The following is an 18,015-nucleotide window of genomic DNA, read 5'->3' on the forward strand; positions in this document are numbered from 1 at the left end:
AAGTTTCCCTCTTCCGTGCGATCAACGACCGATCGCCGGAAGAGCCGAGAGAGTGCTGGCAGGGTGTGTGCTCCATTCCTCCCGCTGTCTTCCAGGAACGGGACATCCACTCGGGCCTGATAGGCCCCCTTGTGATCTGCCGGAAAGGAACGCTGAACAGGGAGAGCGGAATGCCCGTGGACATGAGGGAGTTCATCTTGCTTTTCATGGTCTTTGATGAAAAGAAGAGCTGGTACTATGACAAGAAACACCAAAGTTCCTGGAGACGTGGATCCTCAGAAGCAGAACCCTCCCACACGTTCCATGGTATTTTCCTCTGATTCGATCTGATCTGGGAGTTGGGCTGACAGGGACACCTGCCCTTAGGTCTCCAAAGATTAGGCAGGAGATGCTTCTGAGAAACCAGGAGCGACCACGAAGCCAGGTCCCTACACGTCTCGGGGGGCCCGGGGGGCCCAACAGGTGGCACTCCAGGCAAAGAAACATGAGAGGTTCTGAAAGACAGGCACGGCACTGCCACGAAACAAACCCAAACCCACAGCAATGCGCCAGTGCGCTTCAGTTAAACATACATTGATGAGGACTTAGCATTATTCTGCAATTTAAGTGCTTAATAGACTGTTTCCTGACCTTTAAAGGGAAATGATGTCTGTAGGAGAAGCAACCACCTGTGCTTTCAGAAATAACAGCTTTAGTATTCAGCAGCTCCCGGTGGCACCAAGCACAGGTGAATAAAACAGGCAGCCGAATGCTCTCAGCTCCTCTCCCTCCAACAGCTCTCTGGCTTGGCTCCTGAAACTCCACAGCGGGGCCTTTAATTTTAGAAGAATCAACAACAAGAACAACAACAAAAACTTCCCTCACGTTAGTCCCAGTTAAATGCGGGGTAGCACTAAGCTTTATCATTGAAATACAGTAGTATTTTTAAGGTGATCTGATGTACCAGGTGCTACACACACACACCCCCCACTGAGGGGAGAGTGGATGCGTCTCAGAACCCTGGGCATCCAAGCTGGGAGGGGGCAGAGCAGCTGGCGTTTGAACGAGAGAACCAGCATGAGTCGCTGCGGCTGTGGGTGCTGTAGAGATGAAGTCCGACCTCCTGACTTGGCCTGGTTCTATCTCTGACTTTAGGGGGCCTGAGGGTGGCACTGCACACCCCCTGACTTACTCTCTCTCCTCTAAACACCAGCCTTTTCTATTAGCAGCAAAGGAAACTTCAAACTGTGAATGGAAAGGCTGTGTGGGTGAAGTACAGACAGGAGCCGTGGGAAGTCCGGGGAAGAGACGGAGAAAGTTCAGGGAGAGGAGCTCCCCACCCCCGCTGCAGGCTGATGGAGGAGCTGGTGGAGAGGGAGACCCGCCTAGGCCCTCGCAGCCTCTCTCATGTGCACACAGATTCTAATGGGTTGCGGCCCTCTGTCCTTTCAGCCATCAACGGGATGATTTACAAGTTGCCTGGCCTGAGGATGCACGAGCAGGAGTGGGTGAGGTTGCACCTGCTGAACCTGGGCGGCTCCCGGGACATCCACGTGGTTCGCTTTCACGGCCAGACGCTGCTGGAGAACGGCACTCAGCAGCACCAGCTGGGCGTCTGGCCCCTGCTGCCTGGTAAAGATCTGGGCCGTGAAAGGAGGTCCTGGCTAACCCACGGCCGAGGAGGCTGCCCAGCGTCCCCAAGCCCTCTCACCCCCCGGGCATTTCCTGCTGAGGGTGGAGATGGGCTCTGGATCCCGGCAAAGCCACACCCCAGAGCTGCACTCAGGCTGTAAAAGGCCAGCGAGGGCTCGCACTGCTTGCAGCACCGGCTAACAGTGTGGCCCGACTCCGTTCGGCAAAGAAACCATGTCCGGTGCAGGCTCTTCCCAGCCGCTGCGTGCCACGCGGGGCGGGGTGGGGGGGCTTACAGGCAGAATGAGACACACACACCCCGCCCGGGGTGGGGGGCTTATAGGCAGAATGACCTCCCCCACCCCGGGGCTCAGGCAGCCTACGGGAGGGAGAGGGACGTTTGCCAGGGCTGCGGGGAACGGGGGGGGGGGGGGGGGGGGGGCGGGGGGGGGGAGTCTTGATTTCTTGAATTCTACTCCTCACTCTATCACCCTGACATCTTTGGGTAAGTAACTATAGAATTCTTCATCTCAAACCAACTCGTGAGGCTCTTTGGAGAAAAAAAAAATTTTTTAATGATTATGAAAGCTAAAGAATAGCAGGGGTATTTATAGCTTTTTGTGTGCAAAATAATAAGGTTTAAACAAACTAGTCACCTAAATGGTTTCTTATGTGCCAATGCATTGTTTGTAGGTATGTGTGTGTGTATGTGTGTGTAGGTATGTGTGTAGGTATGTGCGTATGTGTGTGTAGGTATGTGTGTGTATGTGTACCTAGGTAAGTATGTGTGTGTAGGTATGCGTGTGTGAGAGGGCTGATGCCACTGATTATCCGCTGCAGTGGACACAGGAAACCCAGGAACCAGCTGAATGCTGCCTGGGAAGCTCAGGGAGGCGTCCCGGGCAGGACTCTGGGTTGGGAGCTGCCCTGTGAGTCAGCCTCAGGAGGAAGCACAGAAGTCCCCATGGGCCCGTTTTGGCTCAGAGTCTGGAAAGGGAGAGTTCTTGCTTGTTTCAAACGTGCCAGTGACTCACTAATAAAGCCCATTCTATTGAGGTCAGGAACAGAGGCGATTGAGTCAGACACACTCCTTACTTGTCACCAGGGAGACCAGGCCAGCCAGCCGCCCAGGAGCCCAGGAGAAGCCCTGAGAGGCTGGGGTGGGCTGGCTGTCTAAACCTCAACCCTAAGGATCTTGTCCCTGAGGGAAAGGCTGGACATCTTTTTAGGGTTCGACGGGGGTGACCATCAGCTTTTCATTTTTACTCACAATCTCGTTCAGGGGGTGACCATCAGCTTTTCATTTTTACTCACAATCTTGTTCAGGGGGTGACCATCAGCTTTTCATTTTTACTCACGATCTTGTTCGAGGGGGGTGACCATCAGCTCTTCATTTTTACTCACAATCTTGTTCGAGGGGGGTGACCATCAGCTTTTCGTTTTTACTCACAATCTTGTTCGAGGGGTGTCTATCAGCTTTTCATCTTTACTCACGACCTGGGAAATGCTCACAGCAGTAGCTGGCAGAACTGAAGTACTAACTGGCAGTAGTAATCGCCAACACAAGCATGGATAAGCAGAGGTTTCAGAAACTCATTCTTTCCGGGTGTCCTGAAACAAGTTATGCATGCTCTACCCACGTATGTAAACTTTATTAAACATTTGAAATGTGGAGATGTTTTACTTTAATTTTCTTGTATGAAAAAAGAAAAGCTAGTGGGATGAAGAGAGGGAAAGGAAAGATGGACAGGTGTTTGAGGCCCAGGGGTGGGTCACTCCGGGTTATTCTGGTCCTTAGGACCGTGAAGCTGTGTTATGTGTATGTTAACTCATAACATTCTGTTCAGATAAATGAAAGCTTTATTTTTTAAGGTTCTGGGTGATTTATTTGTCCGTGTGTGTGTGTGTGTGTTGTTTTGACCTGTTTGTTATACTTCTAGTCCTGCATAGAAATGAATGGACAACACTTAAGTTCTATCCTAAAGCTCCCTGGGATGCAGTGATATTAGGATCCTTTGATCGCTGCCAAATCTTTGAGTGTGCAATGTTGTCTTTTGTTAATCTTTGAGTGTGCAATGTTGTTCTTCACTCTCTATTTTAGGTTCATTTAAAACTCTTGAAATGAAGGCATCAAAACCTGGCTGGTGGCTCCTAACCACGGAGGTTGGAGAAAACCAGATAGCAGGGATGCAAACGCCATTTCTCATCATAGACAGAGGTATCAGCCAAGAGCCGCGGGACCCTTTAAGCAGGAGAGTCCTGTTGCTAGAAAACTGCTGACCTTCAGACAGGAAACATTCAACTCGGAACTCTGATATGACAAAGGCACATTCTGTGGCACTGGTGCTTTCGTTCTGGCCGCGGTCTGATTATACTACAAACATCAGTCATCCAGGAAACTTAAACCAAATGGTTCGGCCCAAAGGCATTCCTCCCAGTTGGGGAACCAGCATACAGCATCCTCTTTCATGATGTGTGACCCCTGGAGAGTGCATGTAAGAAATCCTCCAGGCTCCTAGCACAGAGGAGGAAAAGATACGAGGAGCTCAGCAATCCCCAAGAGTCCCTGGACTCGGCATCCCAGGACTCGGGACAAATTTCCATCTGTCTGTCAGGCCGGCCAGCCAGCATTGATCAAGCACCCATTGAGTACCAAGCATGGTGTCAACATCCAGATAGTTCAGTGGTTGCATCCCCTTCGCTGGTATTCCTTTCCAGGGATGCAATCAGGATGTAAATAACCCAGAGGGCTAGTACTTAATGCTATAAAGTGGTTTGTTTTAAGATATAAGCAGACAGAAATTGGTTTAAAAACAAATTGTATTTCAGGATTTCAGTTATTTTCCGATAAAGTGTCACTATGTCTATTAAAGTACCAGTCTTGTTAGTGCACTTACCATTTTAGGATCAGATGCATTTAAGTCAGTGCTATGCAAGGCAGGTAACAATATCTAATTACTGACCCACCACAAGTATAACCTCTAGCCATGGAGTTATGCGTTGTTAAATGTACTTTCTAACTAAACATTATTCCTTGTCCTGGTTTTTTGCAGAATGCAAGATGCCACTGGGACTAAGCACAGGCCTCATAGCTGATACCCAGATCAAGGCGTCGGAGTTTGTGGGTAAGCAGCAGCAGCGTAGCCTGTGAGAGGCACCTCCCCCAGCTGTGCAGGATACAGTCTGTACAACCAGGAATGCCAGCCAGCCTGGAGAATCTGGGCATTGCTCCTCTCCAGGCTTCCCTCCACCACAACATAGCACAGCAGCTCCATTTGGGGTGCTTCTTGGTACAAGAAGGAGCACTGTGGCAGGAGCTAAAGCCGCTTGGCACCCTCATTGCCGCCACCCCCTCTGGTGCAGGATGTTCCTAAAGAGTCTCTCCCAGGAAAGACCAAGAGCGTGGTCCCTCTCCAGAGGCAGTCTGACCTCTCAGCAGAGTGGGCAAGAGGACACAGCTTGCTCTCATGACCATGTGCCCTTTTCCAAGACTCTCCGCATTCATTCCCATTCTGGCTTGGGTCACACATGATGTTCCAGCCAGATTCATGGGGCCTCATCGGGCACGTGTTAGAGTCCCCATTAATAGGACCCTTGGCTGTGCCCACCACTCATCTATTCGAGAAACTTTGTTGATGCCCCACTGTGTGTCAGGAACTCCTCCTAACTGTCCTCACTGCTCAGAACCCTTCCCAAGATCAAGGGGTCAATTGCAAGGGACCATGAGGCTCCCATAAATCCCTCCCATGTCTTCCTGGTAGGCAGGCACACTCAGCAGAGGCCACAGTAATTTGCATAACTGAGAGGAGATAAACATGACCTGTATCCAGGAAAGGGGGTGGGTGGCAGTTGGCAGCTGGCCAAGCACAGACCTGAAGCCAAGCTTTTGTCATCCTGGGCTAAGCCATCCTGAGCGTGTGCCACCTGCCTGGTCTTCTAACTACACAGAAGGCCCTCCGGGATCTGGTTTTCCACTGGGACTGAACTCGCTTGAGAAATTGCTAAGTGTGTTTGTGTGTTTTTAATTCAGAATACATTTTTTCTTCCTTTGGATTTAGGTTACTGGGAGCCCAAATTAGCAAGATTAAACAATGGTGGATCATATAATGCATGGATGACAGAAAAAACTTCGGAATTTGACTCTAAACCTTGGATCCAGGTATGACATTAATCTGATAAGATTTACTGCTATCTATATACATAAAAGCTTAATATGCAAATTGTCCCCTCGGGAGTTCAACTGAAAAACCGACAGTTCAATTGCTCGTTATGACATGTGCTGACCACAAGGGGGAGGTGCAGAATGAAGGAAGGCCCAGGCCAGCAGCCGGCAGCCAGGGAAGGAAGGCCCTGGCCAACAGCCAGAAGGCCCCGATCGACCCCGATTGTCCCTGATCGCCAGCCAGGTCTAGGGACCCTACCCGTGCACAAATTTCGTGCACTGGGCCTTTAGTTGTAATAGTAAAAGTGACACTGATTTAATAACTTCTTCTTGTTGCTTCTTTGCAATGTTGTTAGGGGAAATAGCAATTACTAGGTGCCAGGTAATATTCTAAATAGATAACGTCCTTAAAATGAACCCTCTGAGATTGGTTCTAATAATATCCCATCTTCCAGATGAAAAAACTTGAGACACAGAGGGGTTAACTAACTTCTCAGCGTCAAGCACAGCTTGTTAGTGGTTGAGCTGGGATTCAGGTCCTCTGTGCTCAAATACAGACTGCATTTTATTAGTTTTCTAAGTAAAACCTGAGGTGCTGGCTCTTCAGTTCTGAAGAAAGCTGGTTGGTTGCTCAATGAATTACGGAGGCGTGTGACTTGTGGACAAGGACAGTTCTGTTCAGTGGCTTTGCTATGCTGCAGGTGGACATGCAAAGGGAAGTCGTAGTCACAGGCATCCAGTCCCAAGGTGCAAAACACTACCTGAAGTCCTACTTCACCACCGAGTTCCGCGTGGCCTACAGCTCCGACCAGGCCAACTGGCAGATTTTCCAAGGGAACAGCACAAGGAACGTGATGGTCAGTGTGCACGTCGCTTTCAGAGGCTCCAGACCCACCCGATGGTCACTATGACTGTGACCATGACTCTCTGCTTTTGTAAAAACACTTTTCTAGGCATTGGAAACACGGAGGGCTTTCTAGGGCCTAATGAAGGAAAGTGGTAAAATGATGGGTCTGTACATTACAAATTAAAGGGATACGCCTGACTTCTGAAATTTCAAAACTCCACAGAACTTTTTAAAAATCATTTTATCGCCCTAACCGATTTGGCTCAGTGGATAAAGCGTCGGCCTGCGGACTGAAAGGTCCTGGGTTCGATTCCGGCCAAGGGCATGTACCTTGGTTGTGGGCACATCCCCAGTAGGAGGTGTGCAAGAGGTTGCTGATCAATGTTTCTCTTTCATCGGTGTTTCTAACTCTCTATCTCTCTCCCTTCCTCTCTGTAAAAAATCAATAAAATATTTTTTAAAAAAAATCATTTTATCATCAAACGAAATACCCGGACTTTTCAGATTGGCAGATGGTGTACAGCAGCGTAGAGCATCTATCTGATCTGGTGCTTAAGGGGCTCATGTTAAAAATATGCCATCAAGAGTTCTGATGTTACTAATTTTTTTCCAATTTTCTATATTCTCCATGACTAACTTTCTATATTATCACTTAGCTATTTCTAGGATAGATAAGCAAAATCCTAAATGATGGCTCTTACTAATCAGTATCAGAGAGAGAACATAGATTTCAGTGAGAGTCTCTAGCTTAAAGAATTCTACATCTAGATTCATGAGAGATATTGGTATGTAGTAGTTTTATTTTTTCATACTGTCTTTTCTGGTTTTGATATCAGAATAATTCTAGCTTCACAAGCTAAATTGGGAAGCGTGCTCTTTCTTCCTATTTTGTGGAGAAGATTGTCTAGAATTGGTGTTAGTTCCTTAACCATTTGGCAGAATTCACCAGTGAAACCATGTGGGCCTGGAGATTTCTCTTCCAGAAGTTTTAAGATTACAAATTAAATTTCTTCAGCAGTTACGGGCTTTTCAAATTATCTATTTTTTATTGGGTGAGTTGGAATAGTGTTTTTTCAATGAGTGGATCCATTTCCTCTAAGTTGCCAGATTCATGTCTGGAGTTGCTTGTCCGTCCCTTATCATCCTTCTGACGTCTGCAAGGTCAGCGGTGAGACTGCCTGCTCACGTCTGGTGCTGGTCATTTGCATCTCTTCTCCTTCTGCTTTGTTGGTCTTGTTAGAGATTTGCCTTTTTTAACATCTTTTCAAAGAACTGGCTCTTTGCCTCATTACTCTTTCTACCGTATTTCTCTTTTCTGTCTTGCTTACTTGGTTGCTTAGTCTGCGCCTACCTCTGTTTCAGCTGGATATCTCTCATGCTGCTCTGGCAGGGGAAGCGCATGGGGCACGGCCTCCTACTGCCAGGGGGTCCAGCCCAGGTTGCCCACCTGCCAGGGACTCCTCCTCTTTGCTGCTGGTGGGATGAGATGCTCTCCACAGACACTGCAGCGGTGGGAGCCTTGGTAGGAGCTGGCCCCCACCTGGCCTTCTGACACACCCCAGTGAGGGCACAAAGGCGGCTCATCGAAGTTTCACGCCCGTGGAGGTCAAGGCTCCGCCCTTGGCCTTCGCTGCTGTTGGATGAGGAGAGGCCATAGTCGTTTCTGTGGAGCTGAGCTTGCCGGAGAGCAATGATTGTCTAAAAGAGCTCTGTCGTGCTGGGCTGCCCTCTCTTGGTTCTGAGGCTAGAGAAAGCAGGGTTGTGCTGGGGCTGTTTCTGTCTGTGCTCACTGGTGTTTCCTGGCTGCTGGCTTCTTCTCTTCCAAGTCTGGGGTCTGTGGGGCTAAAAGGAACCCAGGGAGCCCATGACCATGTTGTTCCTAGGGTCCTAGAACTCTAGCCAGTCTGCCTTCTCTCCCCCTTCCAGAGCGTTCTCATGGTTTTAGTTGTGCTTAACAGGAGGAATCGGGAAAAGTACATCTGTTCTATATTCCTAAAGTGGAAGCATCCTTCAATATGTTTTAAGACCATATTGATTTAGTTCTGGCCACATGAAAATTTAACATCATCATATGAAATTACACCAACATTTTACTATAAAATCACTGTACAGAGAATTTTTGCATAACTAAGCTTATCTCTTTTCCTCTAGTATTTTGATGGCAACTCCGATGCCTTTACAATAAAAGAAAATCTGTTTGACCCACCGATTGTGGCAAGATACATTAGGGTCTATCCAACCAGATTCTACCACAGACCTGCCCTGCGCCTGGAGCTGCAAGGCTGTGAGATTAATGGTGAGGAACCAAGATGACTATCTTACCACCGCTCAGAGAGTCCAGGTCGGGAGGTGCGGGAGAAGGGGAAGGGCTTTCAGTTCTCTTCAATCACGTAGGCTCCTGAAGCAACGTTCTGGGAAGCAGAGGTTCCACTCAGGTAAACACTCATGGTGACTCAGCGGGACACAGGTTCTCCCGGGCAGGGGGTGGGTGCCATCGCTGTGAGCAGCGCCTGGATGACATGGTCTCCGCCCTGACCCCCAGCTCCATAAATCATTGTTTTCCTCCCGTGTGGTGTCTGATGTCAGCGGCAGTTTGATCAGCTCGTAGAGTCAAGCTGACTCCCTAAAATGGGACAGTCAGCTCTGTTCATCCACACGGTTGATTGTTGTGATGGCTGCTGTTGCTGGCACTCTGAGGAACAGTATTCCTTCCCTCCTCCGCACACAAAATGGGGTACAGGGAGCGCTGGTGGTGCATACTAATCCCATTACTTTCCTCTCACCAGGATGCTCCACCCCACTGGGTTTGGAAAGTGGGAAGATAGAAGACGCGCAAATCACAGCTTCCTCGTTTAAAAAGTCCTGGTGGGGAGATTACTGGGAACCCTCCCGTGCCCGCCTGAATGCCCAGGGCCGGGTGAATGCCTGGCAAGCCAAGGTGAATATCCCTGTTAACACAGTTCTCTCAGCTTCCAGGAGCCAACAAAGGAACATGGGGGGCCTGGGAAGCCAGACAGCACACCCTGTTTCTGCAGGTTGTGACCCTGGGCCTGAGGACTAGCATACCTGTTGACTTGCAAGCTTTCTCTCTAACGCTGACTCACAGAGAAGTTATCATCATCTTTGCAGTTCTTCGTCGAATCTTAATTTAGCCAGGGGTGGTCAAAGGCCAGGTAATAAATATTCTGGGCTTTGTGAGCCATACATTTCCTGTCAAAACGACTCATCTCTCGTTGAGCGGGAAAGCAACCATAAACATTATCATGGCTGAGTTCCAATAAAACTTTATTTACAAAAACAGGTGGTAGGTCAGATTTGGCCTTGGGCTGTAGTTTGCAAATCCTCTTTGAGGCAACTTACATTAGCACTAAGTGATGTAGATTTCCAACATCTTCTCTTCCTTTCCTCCACCATGCCCCCATTTAGCAATATTTTTCATTTTCTTAGGAGTGCCATTAAAATTCTTTTGTTCCAATTTTTCTGAGAACTTGGTGACATTCCTTTAGACCAAGCATGTCAAACTCAAAGCCACATGCCTCGCCGAAACCGGTTTGGCTCAGTGGATAGAGTGTCAGCCTGCGGACTGAAAGGTCCCAGGTTCGATTCCGGTCAAGGGCATGTACCTGGGTTGCGGGCACATCCCCAGTAGGAGATGTGCAGGAGGCAGCTGATTGATGTTTCTCTCTTATCGGTGTTTCCAACTCTCTATCTCTCTCCCTCCCTCTCTGTAAAAAAACCAATAAAATAAAAAATTTAAAAAATAAAAAAGCCACATGCCTCGAGGCATGCGGCCCACCAGCTGCGATTTGAAATGCTTGCTTTAGACAATTGGCCGCATAGTAAAATGGGGCAAAACCAGGAAGTAAAACAGTGATCTAAGTTGGAGAAACAGCTTTTATATTGCCCCTGATATCACCCACAGAGTAATTCAGGTGACAATTTTAGGGTAACTTAATAACTGACTCACTTTTATTGCACTCTTCAACTGACCTGAGACATCAGAATGACATCAGAAATTAGAACAATCCCATCAACCAATTTAATCCAAGTTCCCTGTTTTCTCTCCTCCTAACCCTCCCTTAAGGTGCCCACTGCAATCCCCTGGACTTGCTAGGGATTGCCACCTCCTGTCCTTAAATTAGGTCACCAGAGACGGTGGTGGAGTGACTAGAAGACCTTGGGCCCTGTACAGATAGTTTGGGGAACCAGTATCTAGGCCTTGAAACTCATGTCTGGACCTTCAGAGGGTCACCAGAATGTTAGAACAACAAGCATCTGATCTGGATTTTTCCTTTCAAATCTCAACACAAAGGAGATGAAATAAATACTTTTGTTTAGACTTCTTGTTCTCCTCAGAAATCCCGTTCTCCCCATAGGCAGCTCAGTGCTCCTTCCTCCAACCCAAACACCTCATTTTGCAATTCTGCAGAGGCGGGAATTGAGACCCAAAAAGATAAAATAATAAAGTTAATAATGTCACATTACATTTATGTAATTTTAAAAAATCATAAAAATAAGAGTAAACGGTTAAGGAGAGAGAAAAAGAAAGGTGTTTCCCAGATGACACTTTAGATTTGTTCATGGCTCAACCTTGTCCCCCACCCTCCATGGTCCAGCCTTTTAAAAATACTTGCTCCGAATACAATATGCTCTTAGTCTTTGTGAAATAATAAAGGCTCCAAAGAGGAAATGCTAATTTTAATTTTTAATGTCATTTTAAATCTGGAATTCTAGGTCACAATTATTTGTTTCGCTTAACCTATTAGCATGAAATGTGTTTATAGGGTCTCTTTAGAGAGAATGAAAATCTAAGCGAGACATATATAAGCATGCATTCAGCTGGAAGGGTCTCTACCCCTTCTATGCCTAAAAAAAAGTTATGCCTAGAAAACCCCTCTAGCTACCTATATTCTACTTCACTAATACCACCTTGGTTTGAAGACACTACAATACCACCAAATGCCACTAAAGGGTATAATAGAATTAATAAAAATCATCCAATACAATACTTTTAATCCAATTAATTTTCTCTAAAGATATATAAGGTATATGACTATATACATGTACATGTGTATACATATGTGTATACAGGCATGCACATATGAGTGATGTTAAGACAAATATATCAATATTATTTCATTATTTCAGATAGAACTAAATGAGACTATGGGGCTTGATAAATCTCCCAGAATTGAAAATTCATCTCAGATTACTCTAAAACTCAATCTGTCCTCTGATCCTCCTCCTCCACATGCATAGCACCAAGCATGTATCTAGGCATTTTATTTGGCCAGAGGCAGGACAATTACTGTGCATATCAAGCCCTAGCTCTAGCTTTATCAAGTCTCTCAGTGTATTTGAAATACCTGAAAAGAAGAAATTGGACTATGTCTCTTATTGGACATTAACAACAGAAAGGAAAGTGGGCTTTTCTAAAATAAAGACAGGATACTATTCCCTCTTTCCCAGGTAACCCTTCAGCAATCAGTAATATCATCATAGCATTTAAAACAACTTGCTTACCAGAATAACACTTAAATATAATTTATCGGTTGAATATTTTTCCCAAGTCAATTTAATTTACTTGTTTATTTAACAAATATTTGATGAACACCAACTGTATGCAATGCTCTGTGATAAGTGCATAGAAACGAAACTCATCAGCCCCTGTCTTCAGGGACAAAGGGACACAAAGATGGACCCAGATCATGATTGCATATGTGTGAACGACTCTGGAAGAAGTTAGCATACGTGTTGTAGCAACAAACAGAACAGGGAAGGCTTCGAGGAGTCGTAAGGGATGAGACAGAAAAGAAACCCTTGGAGCCCTGGCATTTCTGAGTAACTTGGTCTAAAAAAAGCGAAGGTTCTGGCATCTGTCTTACCCATGTGTTCTCCTCATCTTCACAGGCAAACAACAACAAGCAGTGGTTACAAATCGATCTGCTCAAAATCAAGAAGATAACTGCAATTGTTACGCAGGGCTGCAAGTCCCTCTCCTCTGAAATGTACGTGAAGAGCTTCGCCGTCCACTACAGTGACCAGGGAGTGGAATGGAAGCCTTACAGGCAGAAATCCTCCATGGTGGACAAGGTACAGGGTGGTATCCGGGCAAAAAGGAAGCCGTTAGAAAACGGTGCTGTGATGAGAATGGTACCTTGCATTTGCAGATAGCTCTCTGCATTGGACAAATACATGCTGGCAGGTCCCCTCTCTAAACCCTAGCTCTGCAGGTAACTGGTCTTGGGACAGGGACCATGCACATTGCCTCCTGCTTTGACTGAGCCCCCTGATCGAGAGAGACGGAGCTGGAGCTTGGGCTGCTGTTGACTTAAACACTTATTTCCCACACTCCTGGAGGTTGGGTCCCAATCAGGGTGTGGGCCCTGTTGGGTTCTGGTAAGAGCCTCTTCCTGTTATGTCCTCACGTGGCCTGCCTTGTTGAGCCCACGCAGAGAGAGCTCCCAGGTCTCCTCCCCCCTTCATTATGTGTATTAATTCCATTTAATTTAATCCTAGTTACCTTCCAAAGGCCCCAACTCCTAATACTACCTCACTTATCTATAATAATAAAAGCATAATATGCTAATTAGACCAGATGTCCTTCCGGACCAAGCCAGGGCTACAGCTGCCAAGGCTGCAAAGGCCTACTCTTGCATGAATTTCGTGCATCGAGCCTCTAGTTTTATATAAAGTATCAAAGTTTATATATGAATTTTGGGAGGACACAAACATGCAGTCCATAGAGGGGTCCAGAAACTCTACCACTGCATTAGCATTGCCTTGAATATGCTTGTTGTTCATGACTGATCACACACCCATGGCCATAAGTAACCAGTGCCTGGGTTGGCTGTTTCTCTGATTTGGTTTGGTTTATTTCTCACTGTACCAGGATGTCCTCCTGGCAGGAAAAGCATCATTGTCAGAAACAAACCGTGGGTTAGCTTCTGCTGTGTGTGAATCATGGGGAACTTGCTGGGGATGCAAAAAAACAAGCAAAAAAAAAAAAAAAACAAAAAACAAAAACAAAACAACAACAACAAAAAAACGGAGCAGGGACACAGTTTAGCTGAAACTATAGGGTATATCCAAAAAGGAGGACTATAGACGCATGGTTGCATTTTATTTTAAATACTAGGGGCCCGGTGCACGAAATTCGTGCACTGGGTGGGGGGGGGGGAGTGTCCCTCAGCCCAGCCTACCCCCTCTCACATACTGGGAGCCCTCAGGCATTGACCCCCATCACCCTCCAATCGCAGGATCGGCCCCTTGCCCAGGCCTGACGCCTCTGACAGAGGTGTCAGGCCTGGACAGGGGACCCCCAGCTCCCCGCGGTTGCAGGCTCCGCCCCTGCCCAGGCCTAAGGCCTCTGGCCTAGGCGTCCGGCCCGGGCAGCGGGGACCCGCAGCTGCAGCGGCCCCGCGATCATGGGCTTTGCTTTAGGCCCAGGCAAGGGACCCATAGCTCCTGGGACTGCCAGCTTCGACCGTGCCCAGCTCCCATTGCTGGCTCCACCCCTACTTCCTGCTATCACTGGCCAGGGCGGAAAAGGCACCTGATTCTCCCATCATGGCTGGGGGGCAGGGCAAAGGCGGCCCTGGGGCCACCTTTGCCCTGCCCCCCAGCTCTTAGCTCCCCCCTGGGTTTCCGATCACTGTCAATGGCAGGGGGCTTCTTCCTGCTTTCCCTTTCGTCTCCCTGCATTGTGCCTACATATGCAAATTAACCGCCATCTTGTTGGCAGTTAACTGCCAATCTTAGTTGGCAGTTAACTGCCAATCTTAATTGGCAGTTAATTTGCATATAGCCCTGATTAGCCAATGAAAAGGGTAGCGCCATATGCCAATTACCATTTTTCTCTTTTATTAGTGTAGATTGGTAAGAGCTAACCATGTATTGGTGCCACTCACTGTCTGTCACGTACTAGGTACTTGTTATATGTTTACAGACTTTTGTTAATTCTTACAACTTCCATAAGGTAAACTTTTATTATCCCCATTTTGCCAATGAGGAATTGAGAATCAGAAAACTTAAGTAACTGGCTCCAAGTCACTCAGCGGCAAAAGGCCTGAGGGCAGAGCTGGGCTTGTAGCTGCCCATACACCGATCAAATGTTTACTCTTCCCTTACTTCAACTCAGATCACCGGGGAGGCGGAATTCCTAATGAGGCCTGTCTGGAGCGGGATTTCATTGAGGGTCATCTCTGTGTTAATGTTGTCTGTGTTCTTGGATACCTTCGGTTTGAACAAAAATAATTTTAAAATTAACTGTAAGATTTGTGTACTCATTATACTACCATTAAGGATTTTCTCATCTTTTGCTTTCAGATTTTTGAAGGAAATAGTAATATCAAAGGGCATGTGAAGAACTTTTTCAACCCTCCAATCATTTCCAGGTTTATCCGTATCATTCCGAAAACGTGGAATCAAAGTATTGCCCTTCGCCTGGAGCTCTTCGGCTGTGATATTTACTAGAATTGAATATTCAGAGAGACAGGAAGGACTCTTAAATGTATCAAGCCACTTAGAGTGGGCAATGTATTTTATAGCTATGTTAAATTCTCTATTAGAGAATAAAATTTTATATGTGAAATTTTTATAATGTAACTCCTGGCTACAATTAATTGAGATATAGCTGGTATTTTTGCATTAATTTGAATGTAAATGGGAAAATAACAAGAACCAACATGAAAATGGCTTATCTTTCACAATGATTAAATTTGCTCTATAAAGTAATACTCTATCCAAGTAGTTAACATGCTTCACCATAGTTCTTTTAAACCCTGAACATATTAATAAAAGAGATATTAATGTTTAAAACCATACCTGGGTAGCTGTCACTCCTACATTTTTCTTTAAAAAACTTACACTATGGCCCACCCAGCGTGGCTCAGTTGTTGAACATGGACCTATGAACCAGGAAGTCATGGCTCGATTCCCCATCATGCCTGGGTTGCGGGCTCAACCCCGCAGTGGGGTTGGTGCAGGAGGCAGCCAATCAATGATTCTCTCTCATCATTGATGTTTCTATCCCTCCCTCCCTCTCCATTCTTCTCTGAAATCCATAAAAATATATTTTAAAACACACACACACTGATTTAAGAGTAAAGGAAACAAATGAGGATTTTTAATGTTGACTTTTGGACAGTGGAGAGAAAAGCAATCTTATCGTGTGAACGAAGAAAGCCTCAAATGTCCTGTCGTACCCACAGGACAGTGGTTGTTCTGACCCCCATGAGGAAAACGCAAGTAAGCATCTTCTCAGCAGCCCCGTTGGCCTATGAATCTGACCTGCTCTCCCTTGAGCTGATGGCACAATGCGGATGTTCGGCATTAGGGGTCATTAAACATAGAACTCGGAACTTTGGCTTCGTTCCAGCTGACATTACGTGGCACTGTTTCAAACATAGGCTCACCTAAGGGACAGCTGGTACCCACTGGCCCAGTGCAGCGATGCCAGTCAGTCTGGGCCCCTGGCCAACTTAATGCTCTGGGGTCACTCTCTTGAAGTTCTTAATAATTTTTTATCAATGAGTCCGACATTTGCAATTTACAAGAGGTCCCTCTACTGTAGAAATGGGCGGGATCTCTTCTTATCTACCAAGGTATAATAGAGGCAAGGAAATCAGGCCGAGTAGCAGTAAGGGGAGAGACGAGAATGGAGCGGAGATCCAGCCTCATTACCCACTGCATGAAGAGAAAGGGCCACGACGTTTCAACCACCTGCCTGGGGCCACGGCTAGTTCGAGTCAGAGGTGAACCTGGAAACAAGATGAGCAGACTCCCAGCCTCTCCTTCAGTCTGGTTTCTGTTCCATGAAATGGAAATGATCATGATAACGATTATGATTCATCCTCCCCAGACAGGTCGACATGAATATTAATATGAATTATTAATTGATATGAAAATCACTTTGGAGATGGATAAAATGTTTGGGTTACATCTGATCTGTGTAGAAATGTTAAAACCGCTTTTATTTTGAAATAAAACCATGTATTTTTATTCCTCTCTTTGAAGTCATGAAGATGAAATTACAACTTGTGCCGTATCCTCCACTCTTTGTTATGTAATAACTGGTTGCTATGGGAAAGAAATTAGTGACTCACAGTGGCCTCACGACTTGGAAAAAGAAACAAACAGATACAACCTGAGCGTTATTCGTCACTGGAAATGAGGAGTCGGGAAAGAGAGGCTATGAGCGGATCATAGATACACAGGGTCAGAGGAAACACGGCATTAGTTCTCCGGGATTTTTTCAAGTTGTTAAGAGAAATTAAAAACTTGGTGACACTTTTTAGAATAACTGAATAATCACTATCTTTTGAGTTCAGAACCATTTGGGCAAACTCAACAAAGCACTATGGTGGGCATTGTGGGGGAGAAAATAAAACAAAAATACAACACACCACTCTGGCTCTTCAAACACTTGTTACCTAGTTGGTTGGATAGAGAATACAAGCTTAGGAAGCAAACACAGACTGTAGGAAGGTTTCACCCTGAGGAGTCAGTGATAAAAAGTCAATCAAAGAAGTAACCCCGGGAGGATGGAGTCAGCCTGTGGAAACTTTTGGAAAAGTTGATTTGACCCAGACCTTGAACACATTGGGCATATATTAAGGTGATCTTGGCAGAACCCCAAAGAACGGACTGGGATAAAGGTCAATGAAGACCAGAGAAGTAGAAGAGCTTTATACTTAGAGTCAGGTCCCTATAAGCTTTCCCTGACATACCTACCCCTACTCCCGACTCCCTTGGTCCACAATCTGACACTGTGGAGGCGGTACCCACCTATATGCCTCCACCTCCCATCCCCACACCATGCCCGTAAGTCCAGTCTGTTTGCAAAGTCAAAAGAAATAAAAACAACAGCTACCTGGAAGGACCCGGGGATCTGACGGTGAGGTAAGAGAAACATACAGATACAAAACGTGTCCCTAATCTGCAAACTGTGAATGACAGACGGTGGAGACCAGGCTGAAAGGGAGATATATTGATAATGTGATGGATGCACACTGGCTCGCTCAGGTTGAGAGGACCGGACATGCTGCTCAGAGGGAATGGAGCAGGGAGAAAGCGGGTAAAAGTGTGTCCCGTGTGGGAAACTGGCTAATTGAGATATGAGACACTCACACAGGTATATCTGGACAATGACAAGATCTTAGAGTGCTGATGTGATCATTCTATTTTGTTGTGTTTTCCCACTTGCTCACATCTGAGCCACCTCAAATTCATCTGCACGTTCATATTTTACATTTAGGAGCAGTTTCTCAATGTCTCAAGAATGATGTACGGATACTTTCATACATTCACCTGCTTTTTTTGGCAAGAAATTTGGTAATGGGTTTACCTGTCCTGTTGATCTCAACTGCCTTCTAGCAGCTGTTCCTCCTTGTTG

At 46.3% G+C, this 18,015-nt stretch overlaps 1 protein-coding gene across 1 annotated transcript in view; it reads left to right on the forward strand.

Annotated features, from left to right (window-relative positions):
* F5 (coagulation factor V) overlaps nt 1-16,626 on the forward strand; it is a gene marked incomplete at its 5' end in the record, with an annotated part of 63,467 nt that extends 46,841 nt beyond the window's left edge. Inside the window, 10 exons of the mRNA XM_081112313.1 lie at nt 96-306; nt 1,432-1,611; nt 3,713-3,829; nt 4,665-4,736; nt 5,670-5,770; nt 6,475-6,630; nt 8,772-8,916; nt 9,407-9,558; nt 12,531-12,713; nt 14,949-16,626. Of these exons, the coding sequence (XP_080968439.1) occupies nt 96-306; nt 1,432-1,611; nt 3,713-3,829; nt 4,665-4,736; nt 5,670-5,770; nt 6,475-6,630; nt 8,772-8,916; nt 9,407-9,558; nt 12,531-12,713; nt 14,949-15,095 (1,464 nt within the window). The 3' untranslated portion in view covers nt 15,096-16,626. The remainder of the gene's footprint in view (nt 1-95; nt 307-1,431; nt 1,612-3,712; nt 3,830-4,664; nt 4,737-5,669; nt 5,771-6,474; nt 6,631-8,771; nt 8,917-9,406; nt 9,559-12,530; nt 12,714-14,948) is intronic.
* Nucleotides 16,627-18,015: the final 1,389 nt, after the last annotated feature.

The sequence above is a fragment of the Myotis nattereri genome (assembly GCF_964212035.1).
Source record: "Myotis nattereri genome assembly, chromosome: 18".
NCBI classification, from domain to species: Eukaryota; Metazoa; Chordata; class Mammalia; order Chiroptera; family Vespertilionidae; genus Myotis; species Myotis nattereri.